Source organism: Nilaparvata lugens, chromosome 5 (assembly GCF_014356525.2).
Source record: "Nilaparvata lugens isolate BPH chromosome 5, ASM1435652v1, whole genome shotgun sequence".
Lineage (NCBI taxonomy): Eukaryota > Metazoa > Arthropoda > Insecta > Hemiptera > Delphacidae > Nilaparvata > Nilaparvata lugens.
Window position 1 is genome coordinate 23770141 of NC_052508.1, and position 18903 is coordinate 23789043.

The 18903-nt window shown below is 33.5% G+C and overlaps 1 protein-coding gene across 2 annotated transcripts in view; it reads right to left on the reverse strand.

The window, feature by feature from the left end:
* The window catches only part of LOC111057012 (roundabout homolog 2), a 26724-nt gene continuing 7821 nt past the window's right edge, over positions 1–18903 (reverse strand). Inside the window, exons 7-16 of one of the 2 annotated variants that reach the window (XM_039427994.1) lie at positions 10865–11090; positions 10376–10491; positions 9130–9463; positions 7933–8225; positions 7511–7616; positions 6807–6934; positions 5437–5649; positions 4070–4203; positions 3370–3491; positions 1–2631 (exon numbers count right to left, since the gene is read on the reverse strand). In XM_039427994.1, coding sequence (XP_039283928.1) covers positions 2501–2631; positions 3370–3491; positions 4070–4203; positions 5437–5649; positions 6807–6934; positions 7511–7616; positions 7933–8225; positions 9130–9463; positions 10376–10491; positions 10865–11090 — 1803 coding nt within the window. In that variant the 3' untranslated portion in view covers positions 1–2500. Of the gene's footprint in view, positions 2632–3369; positions 3492–4069; positions 4204–5436; positions 5653–6806; positions 6935–7510; positions 7617–7932; positions 8226–9129; positions 9464–10375; positions 10492–10864; positions 11091–18903 lie in introns of both variants that reach the window. The other variant, XM_039427993.1, reaches the window with a different exon arrangement.

An 18903-nucleotide genomic window follows, 5' to 3' on the forward strand; every position in this document is an offset into this window, starting at 1 on the left:
TATGAGCTACAAGTATTATTTATTTCTTACAAAATGTGCATTTACATAATGTACAACTATATAAATAGAGATTGTTAGAGCGTCATACTGTACATGGTATAAATAATAGTTTCTTCAATAAGTCACACACATACACAAACACTTAATAATATGGTATAAATTTACAAACTCTACACTGTTAGTTCTCTATCATTATTATAATACAATATTCAACAGTTTGCTAGTATCACAAAATCAACAAATATACATTTATCAAATTTCTTGTCGAAATTTTAAAAAAAATTAACGTAGTAAAGGTTTTTATTATATAATAAGTAGGTAGCGGAGGAATTGATGATTGCTAGATATAGAATATTAAATACCGTACAGTATTACATTTGTGATAATATAGATCTTCTTAACAAAATACACAATATTTCAGAAGGGTCGTACTAATTCGTCCTAAGTATCAATGATCAAACAAAAAGTATATAAATTTGGAAAAGGGTGAGACATGTTCTTAAAAGAGCAATCACAATTATTTCATTACAACTAAATAGCTTTTACAAAATTTCTTAATATAGAAAACAGTGAGATACTCCATTGAAAGAAACCAAAAGAAACTTGGTACCCGTACTCGAGTAGTTCATAAATATCATCATTATTCGTATTATGGCCAGGGTAGTATAGAAACCAGACATATCTAATAATTATTAGATTTGCATACCTTCTAAACAACGTGGACTAATTAACTTTTATAACTTTTTTTAACAATAATTATGCATTGCTATAGAAAATGAAATAGACTTTCCATACTTGATGGAACAATTTTCTAATGAATTAGACACTCAATTGAGCTAATGTCTTTAAATTCTTTACCAAGTATGAAATTGGTAAAAAAAATCTTATTGTCACAATCATGACGAATTTATAAATTTTTCAGTCAGCATTTCAGCTAATTTTGTAGATACTACAGAGAGACACAAATAGTAAGAATGGGATGTGGATATGTTTTTGGGTACCGGTACCTACCTAATTCAGAATTTCAAAATTGAAGAAAGAACGAACTTTACTTTAATTTCAGCATTAATTCCCTTTTGTATTGAAATAAGTTCCAATACAATTAGAGTTGATTAATGAGCATGGATGAAGGCCTATAGTTTTTCACTCAGCCTCTTAAGCATCAAATAGGCATTTTTGAAATTACTGGCATTGAGAATACCCAACTCTATACATACACTATACAGGACTAGGTATCAAGCCTTTTCTGTTGAATGCAACAATCGATTTTATACAGCTCTATAATGTTCTATAATTGTTGTTATCAAAACAATGGGAGCAAAATTATAAAAAAAACGCAATGAACTTATCAAAACTAAATCCTTTTGATAAAAAGCCCTTGAATGGGAAAAATTCTTGAGGCTCCAATAAACGCGTTTAAAATATCCGAGATCAACAATAATTTATTGTACAATATGTAGGCTACTAATTATATAGAGTAACTAATTATTATAGGCAGTTCCGATATTTTCCAAATGAAACGATCCAATTAAGTCTTGATATTTCCATTATAGGTAGTGAAATTCAATCAACAGATATGCAATACCTCATCACTTCAATATCAGTCTCAATATTTTGAGAGAATCTGTTAATAAAAGCCTGATATTTGTTTCTGTGAAGAATAAATAGCTCAAAAGACTAGCGACTGGGGAGATTTAAATGTGTTGTACACTTATCTGGAAATTGATTTGGAACGAAATTTATAAAAACCATTCTGTACCTAAATTATCTCGAATTAAGAATACCTTGCTGGAAAATCTATAAAATTGATAGGCCTAGCTGTAAATAATAGGTCATGCTCCATAACAACTACTCTTATCTTACAAAATTACTGGCTTTTACAAACTTTATTAAATTTTGAACTGCCAAAAACAAAAAAATAGAATACTCCCAAGTATTGGCATGATAGAAATGATTTAGTTATGAACATAGCTTGAGAATTCACTCCAGTGTCCTCTTTTTGCGCTTCATTAGCAATGCAGAGGATAACACTTTACTATTGAATGATGTTCACATAAGTTTTCACTTGTGCGTGGGTAATGAGATGAGATGATGAAGTGATGAAACAGCCTAGCTCTCAACGGGACTAAAGCCGACAACTGTTCTGGCCACAGTTAGAAGCTCCTTATCTGGCTGAGCTATAGCAGATTTCAGTCATATTTTTTAAGTACAAAATAAATCAATGTACAATATCAAAAAACCTCAATCACTTGATCAGGACTAGATGCTCCCAACCTCTGCTGAGTTAAATTGTGTCTTGTACGCTGAGATCTCACATCTCAACCTCAAAAAAGGCATGCTTTTTTATAAATGCCTCAGTCCACTGAGAAGAGCATCCATCATTAAACTCGTTATAATGACAACATTGTGGTGGGAAATTACTGATATCGCAGGCTAATATACTTAATGGCAGGTGTATTTATCTTTGTAGTGGCAGGTCTTATAATATGGTAGCCTACTATTAGTTGTGGATATGAGGCATGGGAACACGGGCTGGCTCGGAATAGACGCATGATGACTCGCTGCACGAACAACACGTGTGAGAACTGCTACAGCTTGTTCCATCGTCGTCCACTGATTTTTTCCAGTCTCCTGAATTCAAACAAAATATGAGTTATGAATTACAAATAGTACCTCAGAACCTGTACAGCGTAAATAACCGATTGATTCGTTATAATTTGCTGTCGCTTTATTAACAACTATAGCTGATAACTAGCCCTAGGCTAGACTTTAGTACAATCAGTTCTGTCAAAATGATGATAATTATTATGATAGATGACGTCAAGATTATACATTCCAATTGTTCTGAATTTCCGTATAGTCAACTCAATTTTTCAAAACATGAATAGTAATAAAGTTTGCATCAGAAATGTTATAACTTATTCTGGCACAAACCTCGAACTTTTATTAAACTACACCGACCTAATCTCATCGCCTATCATCAGGGTCTGTGAGACACTAATCTCATGAGATTTGCATAGGTATTCCAATATAGAATTATTACTACAACAGGATAACTCAAATTCGTCATTTGAAGTGCCTAATTTAAGCAATCATACTCATCTTGCTGAAGCTAATTTCAGAGTAACATAGGCCTTTATGTATGGAAGGTTTGCAAGTCTGCAGCTCTGTCGCATGGAATCCGCAGAGCTCGTGGTTTGCAATATAGTGTAGGCCTATCATAATAATATGTAATATATTCTCTGATGCAAGTACTAAAGATATGGTTCCACTAATTAAAATCTCTTTGATCGAACTGTTTTGATATTTTAATCCATACTGTATAATTATATAGCTATGGATAGTGTCGATTGAACGTTTTTAGCTCACCTGTATTTGTTCTTGAATCACTGGCGATACTCGACAATGTAGACTGTATTCCTCTTTCTATTACTGTGCCACTGCCACTCATACTGTAATCGTCTTGTTGTGATGATAATTGATTACATATTCTGGAAAAATGAATAATACAAATTGAATAAACTTTCCAACGCACCATTGTGAAGTTAGAAAATACGAAATGAGAATGAGAAGCCAGTAGGTATGAGAAACATGTTTATAATATACTATTGTTATTTTAAGTTCCTTCACAGAAAGTGAATCGTGACTTCATTTATTTCATTCAAGTTACACATTCACAAAATAAAATTCTATTTGCGTGCTTTTATAATATTCTATTCAACACACTATAATAACTTACAAATTATGTTATTTTATATGATGTTATACATTTTCCTAATTTTTCAGATTCTTTCAATAGTTTTAAAACTACTAAAACACTATACGATACCAGTACCGGTAAATTTTTTTCATATTCGAGAAATGTTCGAGAAAATAAGCCAATATTAGCTCAAAGAACCGACACGTGTCTCATCTATAAAATTTATTGATATATATTTAATATAGCTGATCGATGGGAGTATGATTTCCGTCTTATTGAAAAAATAATAGATAACCGAGAATTTTATAATTTCTGCATTTAAAGAAAGAAAAAACTATTGACTGGAAAAAAGCAAGTAGATTCATTTACCTGGGACTATAATTTGATGGCAGTTTTGAAGACTGAGATTCAGGAAATTGATAAGTATAACTAGACACTGACGAGCTCCCACTGCCGCAGCTATTGCACGCATTACCTTTACAGTTCTTGGTAAAGTGTGGTAGCTGAAATAAATGAAGAGGAAAGTTAAAGCACAACAAACAATAAATATCAGAAATTTCATATCACTTACGATACACTTTATTTATTCACAATATTGAACATCAAAAATAGGTATGAGAAACATGTTTATAATATACTATTGTTATTTTAAGTTCCTTCACAGAAAGTGTATTATAAATGTATAACATAATATAAAATAACATAAGAAATAGCACTATCAAAATAAATAGATATATTGATTTATCACGCTCCATCTTATTGAAATTCTAATAGAATTTCAGTTGGGTGTTCATAGAAAGGATATCATTGTTGAATATTCATTTTCAATCATGGTAGTTTTATGTACAAATTGTACAAGCTGTTCTGAATAGATAAGCCTATACAGAACAGTAGCCTACTATAACTTACATAATATAACTTACATAATAACTTACATGACCTATTGTAGGCTACTGTAATGTATGTATTATCATATTATATATATGCCTACATTTGATTTATGATCGTAATGAAAATTATAGCATTTCATATTCATATCGTTCAATAATGTTTTATTTCATACGTTGTAAATGTATTGAATACCTTTGCTTTCTATAATTGCTATAGTTATTATAAATTTGCATAAACTGCATGCCTGCACATATTACATTTGTTGTAATCTGCATACTTTGAAAAAATATGATGAAATCAAATCGATATTATCATACAGAGAAATAGCATAAGTAGATATCCCATGGTATAGGTCGTTTATGTTCCAAATCTCAAGTCGTTTTCTTGTTAACTTTTGATAGCCAATTGTTATCGACTACTGTCTACTATTACTGTTCTTGCTGGGTGAGAGTTTAATAACTGCACATTATTGAGAGATTATATGAGTGACTACCAGCGTCACATAGCTTCACAAAAAGAACTACAGTCATGGAATATCGGCTTGAGTTGATAGTGAAAATTGGAACATGAACGCCCTATACTATGGGATATCTTGCTCTGCTATCTATTATCTACGATAATATCTAATCAATAATAAACCGTTTATTTAAAATTACATTGAATTGAATTAAGTTAGAATTACATTGTGACATAGTTTAGTCTATATGAGAATGTTATTGGCTTTTTTTATTATAAATAAAAAGTTATTGACTTTTTGACAGATGAATGTTGAATTATTATGCTAGACACGATAGAAACTTCATGGCAATAAATTTCAATTAAAAAAACTCGAAATATAGACTTACAGGTGGTGGATGATGGGTGGGGGGTAAGTGATGATGGTGATGATGCCGGTGAGGGTGCATGCTGTCGGAGGGGGGCAGGGGGGAGTAGTGGGTGCTGCCACTCCGGACGGGGGGCACAGGGGGGCCTGGGCCCGGGGTGCCCTCTCTCGACGAATACCCGCCGCCAGCACCCGAACGCTTCGACAGTTGCGGACTAGCGCTTAGCACTCCGTTCTGCTATTCACAAAAAATTATGTAAAAACTTTTTTTAATAGAATCACTAGAAGGAAGTAGCTTGATAATGACAAAATGAATTGTCTTTAAAAATCGAAGAGTAGCCTACTAGTAATTCTCTTGAAAATTAATATCTTGTTCAAAATAATAAATAAAAAATATGATAAACCTATTCAATCATTAAAAAATAATACCAGATTGGAGGTAAAACAGGTTTTCGCCTGAATCTACCTCTACTAATTAATATTAAAAATCCAAGTAGCCTGAATTTTAGGCCTATAATTTATCAAATCACTAATTTCAATCCAAAAGACAAATACACTCGCTCTGAAACCAAATACATTCGCTCTCCACCATCCATAAAACAAGATCTTTCTTCTTCAGTAAGAGGCTACTGGCGTCATACAATCAATTCAATAAATAATATTCAATCAATTCAACAACACAAAATAGAACAAAATACAGAAACAATAGAATCAAAATACAAATTTCCAATACAAAAAAAGGCTTCATGGTGAGGTTTGCTGAGTTGGAAGAAAGGAGGAGAAATACCTAGCCAACTGTATGGTTTCCAATGTAATAGGCTGGATTATTTGCATTATTTGGATCTTTTCTGCCCTTTATTCTCTCTTTTTAAATGAAATTATAACATAATGATTTGAATGTATAGGATGATTATAGGATTGATAGTGTATGATGAAAATAATATATTTTTCAAGTTATCATAGTTGATTAAAAACTTTGTAACAACAAACACTCAACTGAACATGTTGCTGGAATGTTAAAAATATGGAATATAGTTCATAATCAAATAGCATACAAGGAAGCTACTCATGAGGACTGGGAGAAGAGGAAATGAAATGATTCATGAAATCAGTTCTCCATTCACCAATCTCCTCAACCCCTCCCACAAATCGCTATAAGTTCATACTTTTCCTACAAGAGTTTCTAGATAGGTAAACTTTATACTTTCGAGAGTCAGAAGATGTAAACACAAAACATGATTAGTGAAACGATATCACTGCAATACAGTGATTAATTATTGTATTGCATTTTACAGTAGAAAAAAAACATATCAACACTATAATATATCAGGCCTACAACAATATTATTTATCGGTGGAGGATTTGTTTTTATAATTGCAGGAAATATCTTACCTGTGCAAATAACCTATTACTGTCCATAGCATGTGAGACTGACTGCTGTGGAGGACTAGTCATAAAATCAGTCCACTGAACATTATGTCCAGCCGTTTTATTCAGGTACATAAACTGATCATGTTCACCTGGAAGCAATAATTTCTGAATAATTAATCAGTAATATACTATTGTTCATTAATATAATTTATTTTAAGGTACCATGATAAATAAAAAGCATTGAAAATCGTTTCTGAATTCAATCAAAGAATTCTAAATGAGATATAAATTACCTAACTAATACAGAATGATAATGTTGAATAATATAGTTTCATTTCATTCAATTGAATGAAAATTATTCCATGGCTTAAACTTATAAGAGAATATCACCAAATCTTAAAAAATACACATATTTACAGTCAAAAGTTTCAAGATTCAACTTATTTAGGCTGCAAGGTAATACATATTCTGATGCTTTTAAAATATTATTGTATATGGATTTGAACTAAAAAGATTCGACAGGTAGAAGACAGCAAGTTATTTAGCGATAAGGTTGCAATCGTTGCGATGATCTCTAGTCTATGAATATGATGATTTCCTATCAGTAAATTAACATTAATGGATATACTAAAAGGAAGGACTATAGTTACTCTGTAAAGTATCTATAGAGTGACTATATAAATTAACTAATAAGTAAGTGTGGGAAATACACTTTATTAGATTACCTGGATCTGGTGTCATGTTATCTTGTCTTGAATTCGATTCAGTTGAATTTGTTTTAGCTTCTGACGATGAATCCAAACTTTGAGTAATAAATGGTGATCCACTATCCTGCAAAACAATAGAATAAATTCAGTTTCTTAGTATTTTAACATACAAAGAGTTATTTTATCGGATAATCAAACATACATTAACATAGATATTCTTTTTGATGAATCATGAATGGGAATTATTATAAAAAATATCATAAACTTTGAGATGAAAATCTTTACAGAGCTCAACGTTCTCTTATTATTGTTACAGAGTAGGTAGCCAATGAGAATATAAGTCAAATTTCAAGATGATCTGATTCAGTTTCAGCTTAGAGGGACAATTCGTGGTAAAAGCAATAAGATAATTGAATGCTGTGAAAGAATATAGGACTCACTTCAGTCCTATTGTTGGGGTTGATGAGCGTTGTGGTGGCATAGGGCGTGGGCTGGCAGTCTTTGCGTGCATTGTGGAAGGTGGACAGGTTCCGGGTGTTGGTGACCTCGGCGTAGTCTGCGCTTTCGACGCCAGGCGGCGCCAGCAGCTTGGTTTCGGTGTCCTTGTCGCTGCCGACCGTCCCGACGCCCCAGCCGCGGTCGATCCACAGCGTCTCCTTTGCCACACCGCCCCCCACCCCTCCCATGTGCAACAGGTTCAGCTGACACAGGTCACTGCCGTTCACGACCGGCACTGCAACACAAATCAATCATTTCACCATTGGCTATATCAACAATGCTCATAATTACAGGTCATTGAGGCTTACCAATTATTTGAGCCTATTGGTTATTATACTTACCAATTATTTGCACTGATCATTGAGGCTTGAATATTGAGCACTTGATGAATATTGAATCAAAGGTTTGAAATACGGTACTCAGCTCCTCATCCTAACTCTTTCATGACATGAAGAGTCGTGAACCTTCGTCTTGAACCCCATCAGAATGAAGTACAGATTAGATAGGGGGATGCATAATGAATATAATAAAAGGCACACGAAGAATTATTCAGAACTGAATTTTATAAATTTTGGAGAGATCCCAAAGACGTTGTTGCCTGATTTTGTTGCCCCGCACTCAGCTAAAAATCGTTAATGTTTGACAGTAGTTGCTTGAGGTAACTATTCGCCAGTTGACTGAGGCCTTCATAGTAGGTATCCTAACATATTTAAATAGGCATCCTACACAATGTTTTAAATAGAAATGTTGAAAGTATTCTACATCATGGTGTTGCTTCAGTGACCGATTCTCATGAGATTGATTTTCAAAGTTACAAGAGAATTTTCATAACTATAATCAATTATACAAATTTCTCTTCTCAGAAATTTAGTGGTTTGAATAAAATTCAATAATTTTTACAAAAAAATTTGATTATTTTTCGAGTTGGAATGGAGATTTCAATTTTGAATTTGTTTTATGAAGCGTGGGTCTAGTCTATTTCTACTTCTTGAACATATATTCCAAATTTGCCTGATCCTGTTACTTAAAAATGATATATTAGACTTGAATTGTATTATTTTTGGATAATTATTCAATAATTATGTACAAAATTTCTATGAACAACTGAACTCCTGTTGTTATTGAATTGGAGCACTTACCATCAAGATGGCCGAGCTGCTTGGACAGCGCATGCCGTTTGCGCAGGTAGAGCGTGGAGCAGAAGGCGAGGAAGACGAAAAGGAGGAGGAAGGCCAGCAGCAGAATGTGCCACGTCTGCTCTGTGGCCTCAGCTGTGGCCTGCGTGTGTAAACGGGGTCGCTCCAAGGCCAGAGGCACGGCGCCCGAATATGGACCGACGCCAGCCCGTGTGAACGCGGCCACTTGCGCCGTGTAAACCCCACCTACCGTCACGTTGTTCAGGAGGACCGATGTTGTCGAAGCGTTCAGCGACATCTGCGCCAGGATGCGGCTGTTGTTGCCACGGATTTGAATCTGGAAAGAAGACAGATAGTTGCAACATGAGTTTGTGATGATATATAGAGGTATCTGTTACAATGAATGATAAAATAATGATAATTAAAAACACTTGACTCACATGGGCTACTTTTTCACATATTAATAAAAACAATATAAACATCTCTTGAAGAACCCTTTATTTTTTAAAAACTCTAGAATAGTTCAACAACTAGTTTCGACCCCAACTTAGGTCATTTTCAACTTGCATTTTTATATTTAAGTTTTAATAATTAACTTCTATTATAAAGTTTTTAAAAATAAAGAGTACTTCAAGATTTTTATATTGTTTTTATTAAATGATAATAAATTATATCTATGAAGATTGAACGCCAGTATAAGACTGTTGTTGCCGGTAAACATGGAAAAATTCACAATTTTATTGCAGTGTAAATATCTTGTGACCGGTAAACACGGAAAAATTTACAATTTTATTGCAGTGTAAATATTTTGTGGCCGGAAAACATGAAAAAATCACAATTTTATCGCAGTGTAAATATTTTGTGGTCCGGTAAACATGAAAAAATTCTAATTTTATTGCAGTGTAAATATTTCATGAAGACCAAACGATCATTCAGTGACCAGGCAACGATGTTCACAGGTTTTATATTCACAAAATGTTCATGTTCAGGCCAGGCTCAGATCAGGGATAATTTCACTAGTAGTAGTAATTCTGTTGAAATGATTCATGACTGAAGTCTGATCAATTTAAATTCATAAAAATATTTCAGTTGAGTTTCTTAGTTCTTTGTCGCCTACTAAGACCTATAAGTTCCCACTTAATTGAATAGGAAATCTCTATCAATTATTCATAATTTAGTAGAGAATGAATGCGGAAGAAGAATAATTAATTATGATTAATCAGCCTAATTGATGATGCTCTATTTTTACCTTGTACCCCAGTAGAATGCCGTTATAATGCTGAGGAGATGGTGGATACCACCTGACATAAGCTGCTGTTGAGTTGATAGTTCCCATTTCAACGCCGTCGGGAGCAGCTGAAGGAACTGGAAAGAGAAATATATTAATGTAATTTTCTCAAATTTTTCTATTAATTTAGCAGTTGAAGTTTATAGTTGCTCGGACTGAAGATACGAAATTTTCAATTGATAATTTATCTTAATCAGTTTGGGATGAACAATGAAGACTGAATACTCATTAGATAGGTACTGCAAGTAATAGTGTACTCGCTTGGTTTAATCTTTCATGACTACTAGATGATTGTTCCACATTCTATTGAATATAAAATCCGTGATTCAAGTTGATTGTTTTCTAATGAATGGAGTAATTAAGAATATAAATCACTGAAATGCTTCGTAGGTTATATAAAATAAAAATTACAAAAATTCAATTCTGAAACGAATATGAAGATTCTCTTACCATCTTCGAGTGTTTGTACAATCTTGGAGTTGGACGGTTGACCTTCGACCGATTTGAAAAATGGCACCAGGAAGAACTCATACTTGGTGAATTTTCTCAAGTTGGTGACGGTGTAACTAGTTGCTCCAGCGTTGAGAACTGTGACCATGTTGTACTTTTGAGAGCCTCCAGACAGATCTCTGAACCTCACGTAAACCCCTTCCACAAATTCTTCCGCTGACAGTATCTACAAAAATATATAATAGAAGGGATAAACAAATGAAAAATACTACCGCTAGGGAATCTGAACGACGTTTTTGTTAAAAAAAAATAAAATTATAAATTATATTTCGTAGATAATTTATATCAATATTATAGAATAGTTTCATCGCTTTGAAAAAATACATCAGAGCAGAATTTCCAGTACATAATGTTATAAGTGGAGCTCATAGTTACAGATACTGAATGAAATTATTGCATTTTTGAATTATTGTATAATTACGATAGATCATAATGATACCATTGATGTTGTTGTCCATGGCGGAACACTTTCTAATAACTATGTTCTAGTTTAGACACTGTGTTTCAAAGTAGATGTTAGAAAACTTTCTCTATTTTTAAATTTTTTCAAATTCAAAATTCAAATTTTATTTATTCAAGTAAGTTACAATACATTCTGGTTCATACACGAATCTACAATAAATTACAGTACAACAGCCAATTATGCAGCAAATTTCACATATTATGAAAACTTATTAATTACAATGAAGATTGAATGCAACATTAGAATATTGATAATATAGTATTGTAATATAACTACATAAATCAGCGGTGTTTCAACAATGAATAAATGATAATTTCAATGAATAAATATACACCCCACTATATATTATATGTGTTGGGGTATAAGTAATTAGTTGCTTATTGCGTGTAATAATTACTATTTACAAACTTCATTCACTGATATGGGATTAAAGTTTTTTATAATAAAATAAGTAAAAATGTATAATACAAACAAACAAAATTATGGAATTAGTAAATAAATATTAATGTTCTATTAAGGATAATAATAAGAAAGGTTATTTTTAGAAAAATGAAAAACAGTAAAGAGTGGAATGAAGAATAAATAGTTTCAATATTTACAGTCTAACTAAATTTTCACAATTTTCCACTCCAATATCAACCAACCAGGAAAATAAAATTTTCTTGAACCTGTGTCTATTGAATTCTTCCCTAATGTAACTTGGTATTGAATTATAAATTTTTGGTCCCAAATATGTGTAGTTTCTTTGCCCAAATGTAGTGTTCATCCTTGGTACTATTGAATACGTGTTTCTCTGCCTTGTTTGATGGTTATGATCTGCCAGTCTTATGTGTTCGTTGTTTCTCCTCATTCGCGTGATGATAGCCTGGATGTAGAGTTGTCTTACACTCAGTACTTTACTGTCCTTGAAAAGAATGTTCGTGGGGAATTGATTCTCCTTGAAGCCTATTATTTTTAGTATTCGTTTTTGAAGTTTATAGAGAGGTTCAACATGTGTAAAATTCGTAGCTCCCCAGATAATTATGACGTATCTTAAAATTGATTGCACTAAAGAAAAATAAACAGTTTTTAATGTCTCATAGTTGAGGATTTTACGGAGTTGATAGAATTTGTAGAGAAGCTTCCTGATCCGGGTAATTGATAGATTAATGTGCTTGTCCCATTTGAATTTGTTGTCCACTATTGTTCCTAAATATTTTATTTCATTGACTTGTTGAATTGAAGGGCAATCACACGGGTTGTTGGTGCTTCCACAGTGATGCAGGATTATTGAAGAATCCGGTGGTCTCGTCCGTTCTGTCAGAGAAAAGGCTAAAAATTTCGTTTTTGTTGCATTTACTGTAAGCAAATTTTCTCTTAACCATTTATCGACTTTGATCAATTCTTCCTGTGCCAGATTAAAAACTTCCTCCCAGGTGTTTCCTCCAAATAGTATACACGTATCATCAGCAAAAGCTATTACTCTTCCTCTTATCTTAATTGAACATAGCTCATTTGCATATGCCAAATACAGAATTGGCCCAAGAACTGTTCCTTGGGGAATCCCAAACTTCATCGTTCCCTCTGAACTGAGATGTTCTTCAACTTTGACTTTTTGACGCCGGTCACAGAGGTATGATCTAAACCATGCTAGAGGAACTCCTCTAATTCCCATGGCTTCTAATTTCTTCAGCAGCAAACTGTGATTAACAGTGTCAAAAGCTTTTGCTAGGTCCAGGAACACTGCTGCACATTTTTTGTTATTTTCTAGCTTATCTGTGACAAAATTTGACAATTCTAATACCGCATCTTCTGTACTCCTCCCCTCACGAAAACCAAATTGATTCCTAGATAGTAAGTTGTTTTTTTCCATGTAATTCACAAGACGTTTCTTTACCAGTTTTTCCAAAATCTTAGAAATATTGCTTATAAGTGAAATAGGCCTGTAATTGGTGGCATTTGTTTTGTCGCCTCCTTTATGTAATGGTCTAACACATGTCTCTTTCATAGCTTTTGGAAAAATTCCTTTTGACAGACTTAAATTAAATATGTGAATTAATGGTTTTACAATTACATTTTTTATCGACTTCAATGTTCTATTATTGATTCCATCAAGTCCTGGAGCACTGTCATTTCGCAAACTACTAATAGCTTCAAGAAGCTCATCTTCAGTTACTGGGTGAAAGTAGATGGAGTGTAGAGTTCTTGTAACAGGTTTATATTGGGATATGATTTGGTCTAGTGGTTTTCTTAAGGAATCTATTATTGTCTCCGCCATTTCTTCACCTACATTTGTGAAAAAGTTATTCATGTGGTTGAGCACAGTTTCTGGATTTTCCTTTAGATTGAAAATCCTATCATCTATTTTAATAGCATTCAATTTCATTTTTGTTTTTGATTTAGAGTCAGTAGCATCTTTGATTACTTTCCACATTTTTTATTATCCTTTCCAGCTTCATACAATTTCTCTCTATAGTATTGGTCCTTTGTTTCATGAATTAAAGCTGTGAGTGTATTCCTATACCGACGATAGAAGTTGGTTAAGTTAATGTTGTTTGGGTCTTCCTTTCTTCTTTTGTTGAGAAGATTTCTGGTTCTTATTGCTGCTACTATACCTCTGGTGATCCATGGTTTGATGGGTTTGTACTTCTTCTGCCGCCGATGCTGCTTGATATTATTTTGTATATGTTGTCTCAGAGTTGATAAGAAGGTGTCATAAGATGTATCTGGATTATTATCTTCTAAAACATGAATCCACTCCTCATTCAGTAGTTCATTCTTCAAGCTATTAATGTCTATTTTCTCGTTTATTTCATGTGTTCCAGTTTCATTTGCACTATTTCTCGAAATATGTTGCACTCCTAGAATTGTGGTGAAGTGGTCAGTTATTGTTGATTCATAAATGATTGGAAAAAGATTATCTCTGGAGTTGGTAGCAATGTGATCTATGCAAGAAGCAGTTTCTGTTGTAGTTCTGGTTGCTTGTTTAATGCAGAGTCTGAGCCCATGCTCGCTTAGAAGATCGCAGTAGTCATTCAATTGATGATGTGGACGAATTTGAAGGGTGTTAATATTCATGTCTCCGGCACATATGACTTGTTGCCCTCTTAATTCATTCAGGATCGATTCCAAGTCACTCAGGAAATCTGTAATATCATTGAAGGACGGTGATCTGTATATTGCAAGGATGTTCCACTTTTTGTCTGCTGCATCCAACCGAATATGTAGGACATTTGCCTGGTTAATATGTAGCTCAACACATTGTACATTTATACTATCTTTAACATAAACAACTACACCATCATTTTGTAATGGGTTGTTTATGGTGGAAAATACATCATATCCTCGAATGGACTGGAGTACAAATTCAGTCCTAATCCAGCATTCGGTTAGAATAATAACATCAAAAGAAAAATTAATGTCGCACAATTGAATCATCAGCTCATCAAAATTAGTACATATGAATAGTGTCAAAGATTTTACAACTCTAGGGCTAGGCTATCTCTAGACTACAAAGAAATTTATAATTTATTTAAAAATTAGCGTCAAACTCATATAACGAATACAACGATAAGTTCACCAGATATTCCTTCAAGTTCTTTCTAAATATTTGAGAATCTTCTAATACTCTTAAACTAGTTGGTAGCTTCAGAAAATATTTCTCTCCTCTGTAAATTGTTTTTTTCTCAAAGATATGTAATCTGTGTCTTTCTGTAATTCGACCGAAACGCGTATTATAATTGTGTGTATTATTCCTTAAGTTTGTACCAGCAATGTTCTTGAAGAAGATAATAACATCAAAAATGTATTGGCCATAAACTGTCAAGATTCCAAGTTGTGAGAACGCTACTTTTACTGAGTCAATTCTATCGAGGTTGAGCATGATTCTTATAGCTGTTTTCTGCTGTTTGAGGATTTTATCAAGATTATTCTTACTAGTACTGCCATAAATACATAGACCGTAAGCTAGATGCGCATGTATTACGGAGTGGTATATTGATTTCAGTGTCTGTATACTACATAAATTAGACATTCTACGCAAAGCATACAGACCTGGGGATATTTTTTTTATAACTTGGCAAACATGATTATCCCATGAAAGATTGCTATCTATTAACAAGCCTAGAAATTTTGTTCTCTCTTCTGACTCTAGAAGCTCGTTATTCACTGCTATGCTTGGGCATAATTCATTCCTACTCTGCCTAGTCATAAAAGGGACAACTATAGATTTGCTTGAGTTCAATAATAGATTCCGGCTATTCAAATATTCATTAATCGAGGACAGGCCTATAGCAGATGAGAGCTCCACATCTTCAGTCGATTTTCCAGTAAAGATTATATTGGCATCATCCGCATATAGGCATACAGAGGCTTGCGGTGGAACCACATTGGGCATACCCCTGATATAGCACAGGAATAATAGCGGACCCAAAATTGACCCTTGGGGTACTCCATATTTTAAACTTTTCAGGTCAGAGCGATAGCTTCTCTTACATATATGGTTACTGTTCTCTTGAGTATGCTCTATTTCTACAAATTGCTGTCTACCAATTAAATAAGATGAGAACCAAGTAAGCTCCTTTCCATGTACTCCTAAATCCTCTAGCGAATGTAACAGAACAACGTGAAGTACACTGTCAAATGCACGAGTCATGTCCAGAAATGTGCCAACAACTTTCTCTCCTTTATCTATATTATTAATTATTGTATTTATGAAATCCACTCCTGCTGTAATTGTTGATTTTTTTGAACGAAAGCCATGTTGTTCTGTGTCCAATAAATTATTTATTTCTAAGTACTCCATCAATTGAATATAAACCACTCGTTCAATAATTTTTGAAAATACTGACAATAATGCTATCGGCCTATAACAACCAGGATCTGTGATACTACCTTTTTTAAATATTGGAAAGACTCTAGCTATCTTCAGTTTGTTAGGAAAATGGCCTGATATTAGGGAGGAATTTACAATATGTGCTAGTGGTTTGATTATTGCTGGTAAAACTTTTTTGACAACTGTCATTGGAATGTCATCCGGACCAGAAGAGTGTTTGTTTTCAAATGACATTACTATTTTTATTAATTGACTCTCGCTAATAGGATTGAATCTAAATCTTAAGGAAGTTTGACAACTTTGTAAAACTGGTACATATACAGGTATCGAACTTTTAGGAATATCCGGAATTACAAAATTGTCAACTGCTGTAACGAAAAAATCATTAAAAATATTGCTAACACAATGAGGGTCCGTTGAAAGTGCACCATTACTTATTACACCTAAATTAGAATTATTCTTTTTACTCTTACCCACCTCAGCATTAATAATTTTCCAAGCTATTTTGTTCTTGTTTTTGGAATCCATTATTTTTTTATCAAAGTATTTCTGTTTATTTTTTTGTATCATAAGTTTGAGAGCTTTTCTATTATTTTTTATTTGAATCTTTAAATCTTCTCTTTTAGTTCGTCTATGTAAATTTTCCAACTCTAATAATTCATTTTTTTTATCAATCACCTCAGTACTCATCCTAATCTTGCTGTTATTATCCTTTTTATATCTTAGTATCTTTGGGAAATGAATGTTGAAGTAATGTGAAAATACTGAGATGAAGACATCATATTTTTCATCAACTGGTGATTGATAAATCTCCATCCAATTCAGATTTGCTAATTCTCTATAAAATACTTCCAAATGACTTTCATCAAATCTACGATAAAATTTCCTAGTTGGTTTATCAAGAACGCCACTCACACCCCGGATCTCAAGCAGTTGCGCATCGTGATCCGATATGTGAGTGATGATGCTCGATGCATTTAAACTATCGTCAACAATGTTCGTAATAAAGTTATCTATTGCTGTTTCGGATGTGGTTGTTATTCTTGTTGGAAAATCAATCATGTAAATCATATTATGCATTTTGAGAACATTCATTAACTTATTATAAGTATTATTTTTCTCTAAAACATTGATATTTATGTCTCCTGCTAAAATAACTTTCTTATATTTTTTACATAAAATTTCAAGTAGAATTTCTAACTTCTCTAAGAATGGATCCAAAAAACAATGCTGAGGAGTTCTGTATAAGCAAGCCATTACAAAATTTAAACCATCAAGAGTGAATTCAGTAACACAGCATTCAAACTCTTTTTCAGTTGTTATTGACAAAATAGCTGGTAACTTTACAGATTTACACTTGGAAAATATTTTATTATGTACTAGGATCATGACCCCACCTCCAGTACTTTCTAGTCTAGAAAAGCTTGAGCTTATCTGATATTTCGGAACATTGAGTATTTCTATTTCAGAATTTGACATTTTGTGTTCTGAAATCGCTACTATGTCAGGCTCTAACTCATCTAAATTGATATTTAACATTTCCAAGCGTGATGGTAGGTGTTGTACATTTTGATGTAATATGGAGACCTTATCAACATTTGTTCTATTTTTATTCATTGGAATTTGACGAGGAAAAGTAGATATCTTACCATAACAAATATCTTTGGATTCATATGTGGGAATGATTGGGTTAAAATCTGGATGTAGATTGTCAAGAGGAGAGTCACTGTCAAAAACTAGATTTGAGCGAGAAGTATTGTAAATTTCAGTTACCTCGGTATCACTTATGTCAATTAAACTAAAAAAGAACTATAGAGAGGAATAGCTGGAGTCGATTTTCTATACAGGAAGTTACTACGCACGCATCCAATTATACTATCACAGATCATTTTCTTACCTAATTTATTGAGATGCAGACCATGAGATGTGTGGAATCTCCTACCCAGATGACTCATATCAATAAATTTACAATTAGAGAATAAATTACAAATTTTTTCCATGGCTATATTAGTTTTTCTAACCAGTTCATTTACACACGACCAGTCCGGTAAATCGTAGCGGTGTGGAATTGAGAATACTATGACGTTGGTTCCGTAGAGAGCGGCCAGACTCTTTCGCAGACCTGTCAGGACGTCGTTTGCTTCATTTCTACTGACATCATTTGTGCCTCCCTGAATCACCAACACGTCATCACTGCCGAAGTCTGCCAATCTATCCGGCACAATATCACAAAACTTGGCACCTGGCTTTACGAACGAAGTAAATTTCAAGTTGGATTTTTTTGCAAACTCGTTACCGACTTGTCTGCCCTGGCTGCTGGCGTAGTGGTGGATGGTGATATTGGAAGGGGCTGTGTCGGACTCACACTTCTCTGCAGCGACATCACCATCATCGACAATAATTGGAGTACTTTGTCGACTTGAAGAAGCCGGTTTATTTCCAATTCGTTTGCTACCATCATTGGACCTGGTGCTCACCGAGCCTTTGCTCTTATTATTACATTTATTAGCATTATTCCTCAACGAGTTGTTCTCATTCCTCAAAGCAGCGTTATCGGCCTCCAACGTTTCAATTGTCACAGACATGCATTTCATCTGATCTCCAACGTCTTGTTTATCCCTTTCAAATTCCAGTGTTATTGATTTGATGTGTTCCTTTTGTGTTTCTATTTGTTTCTGAAGAGATTCCATTTGCATTTTCAAA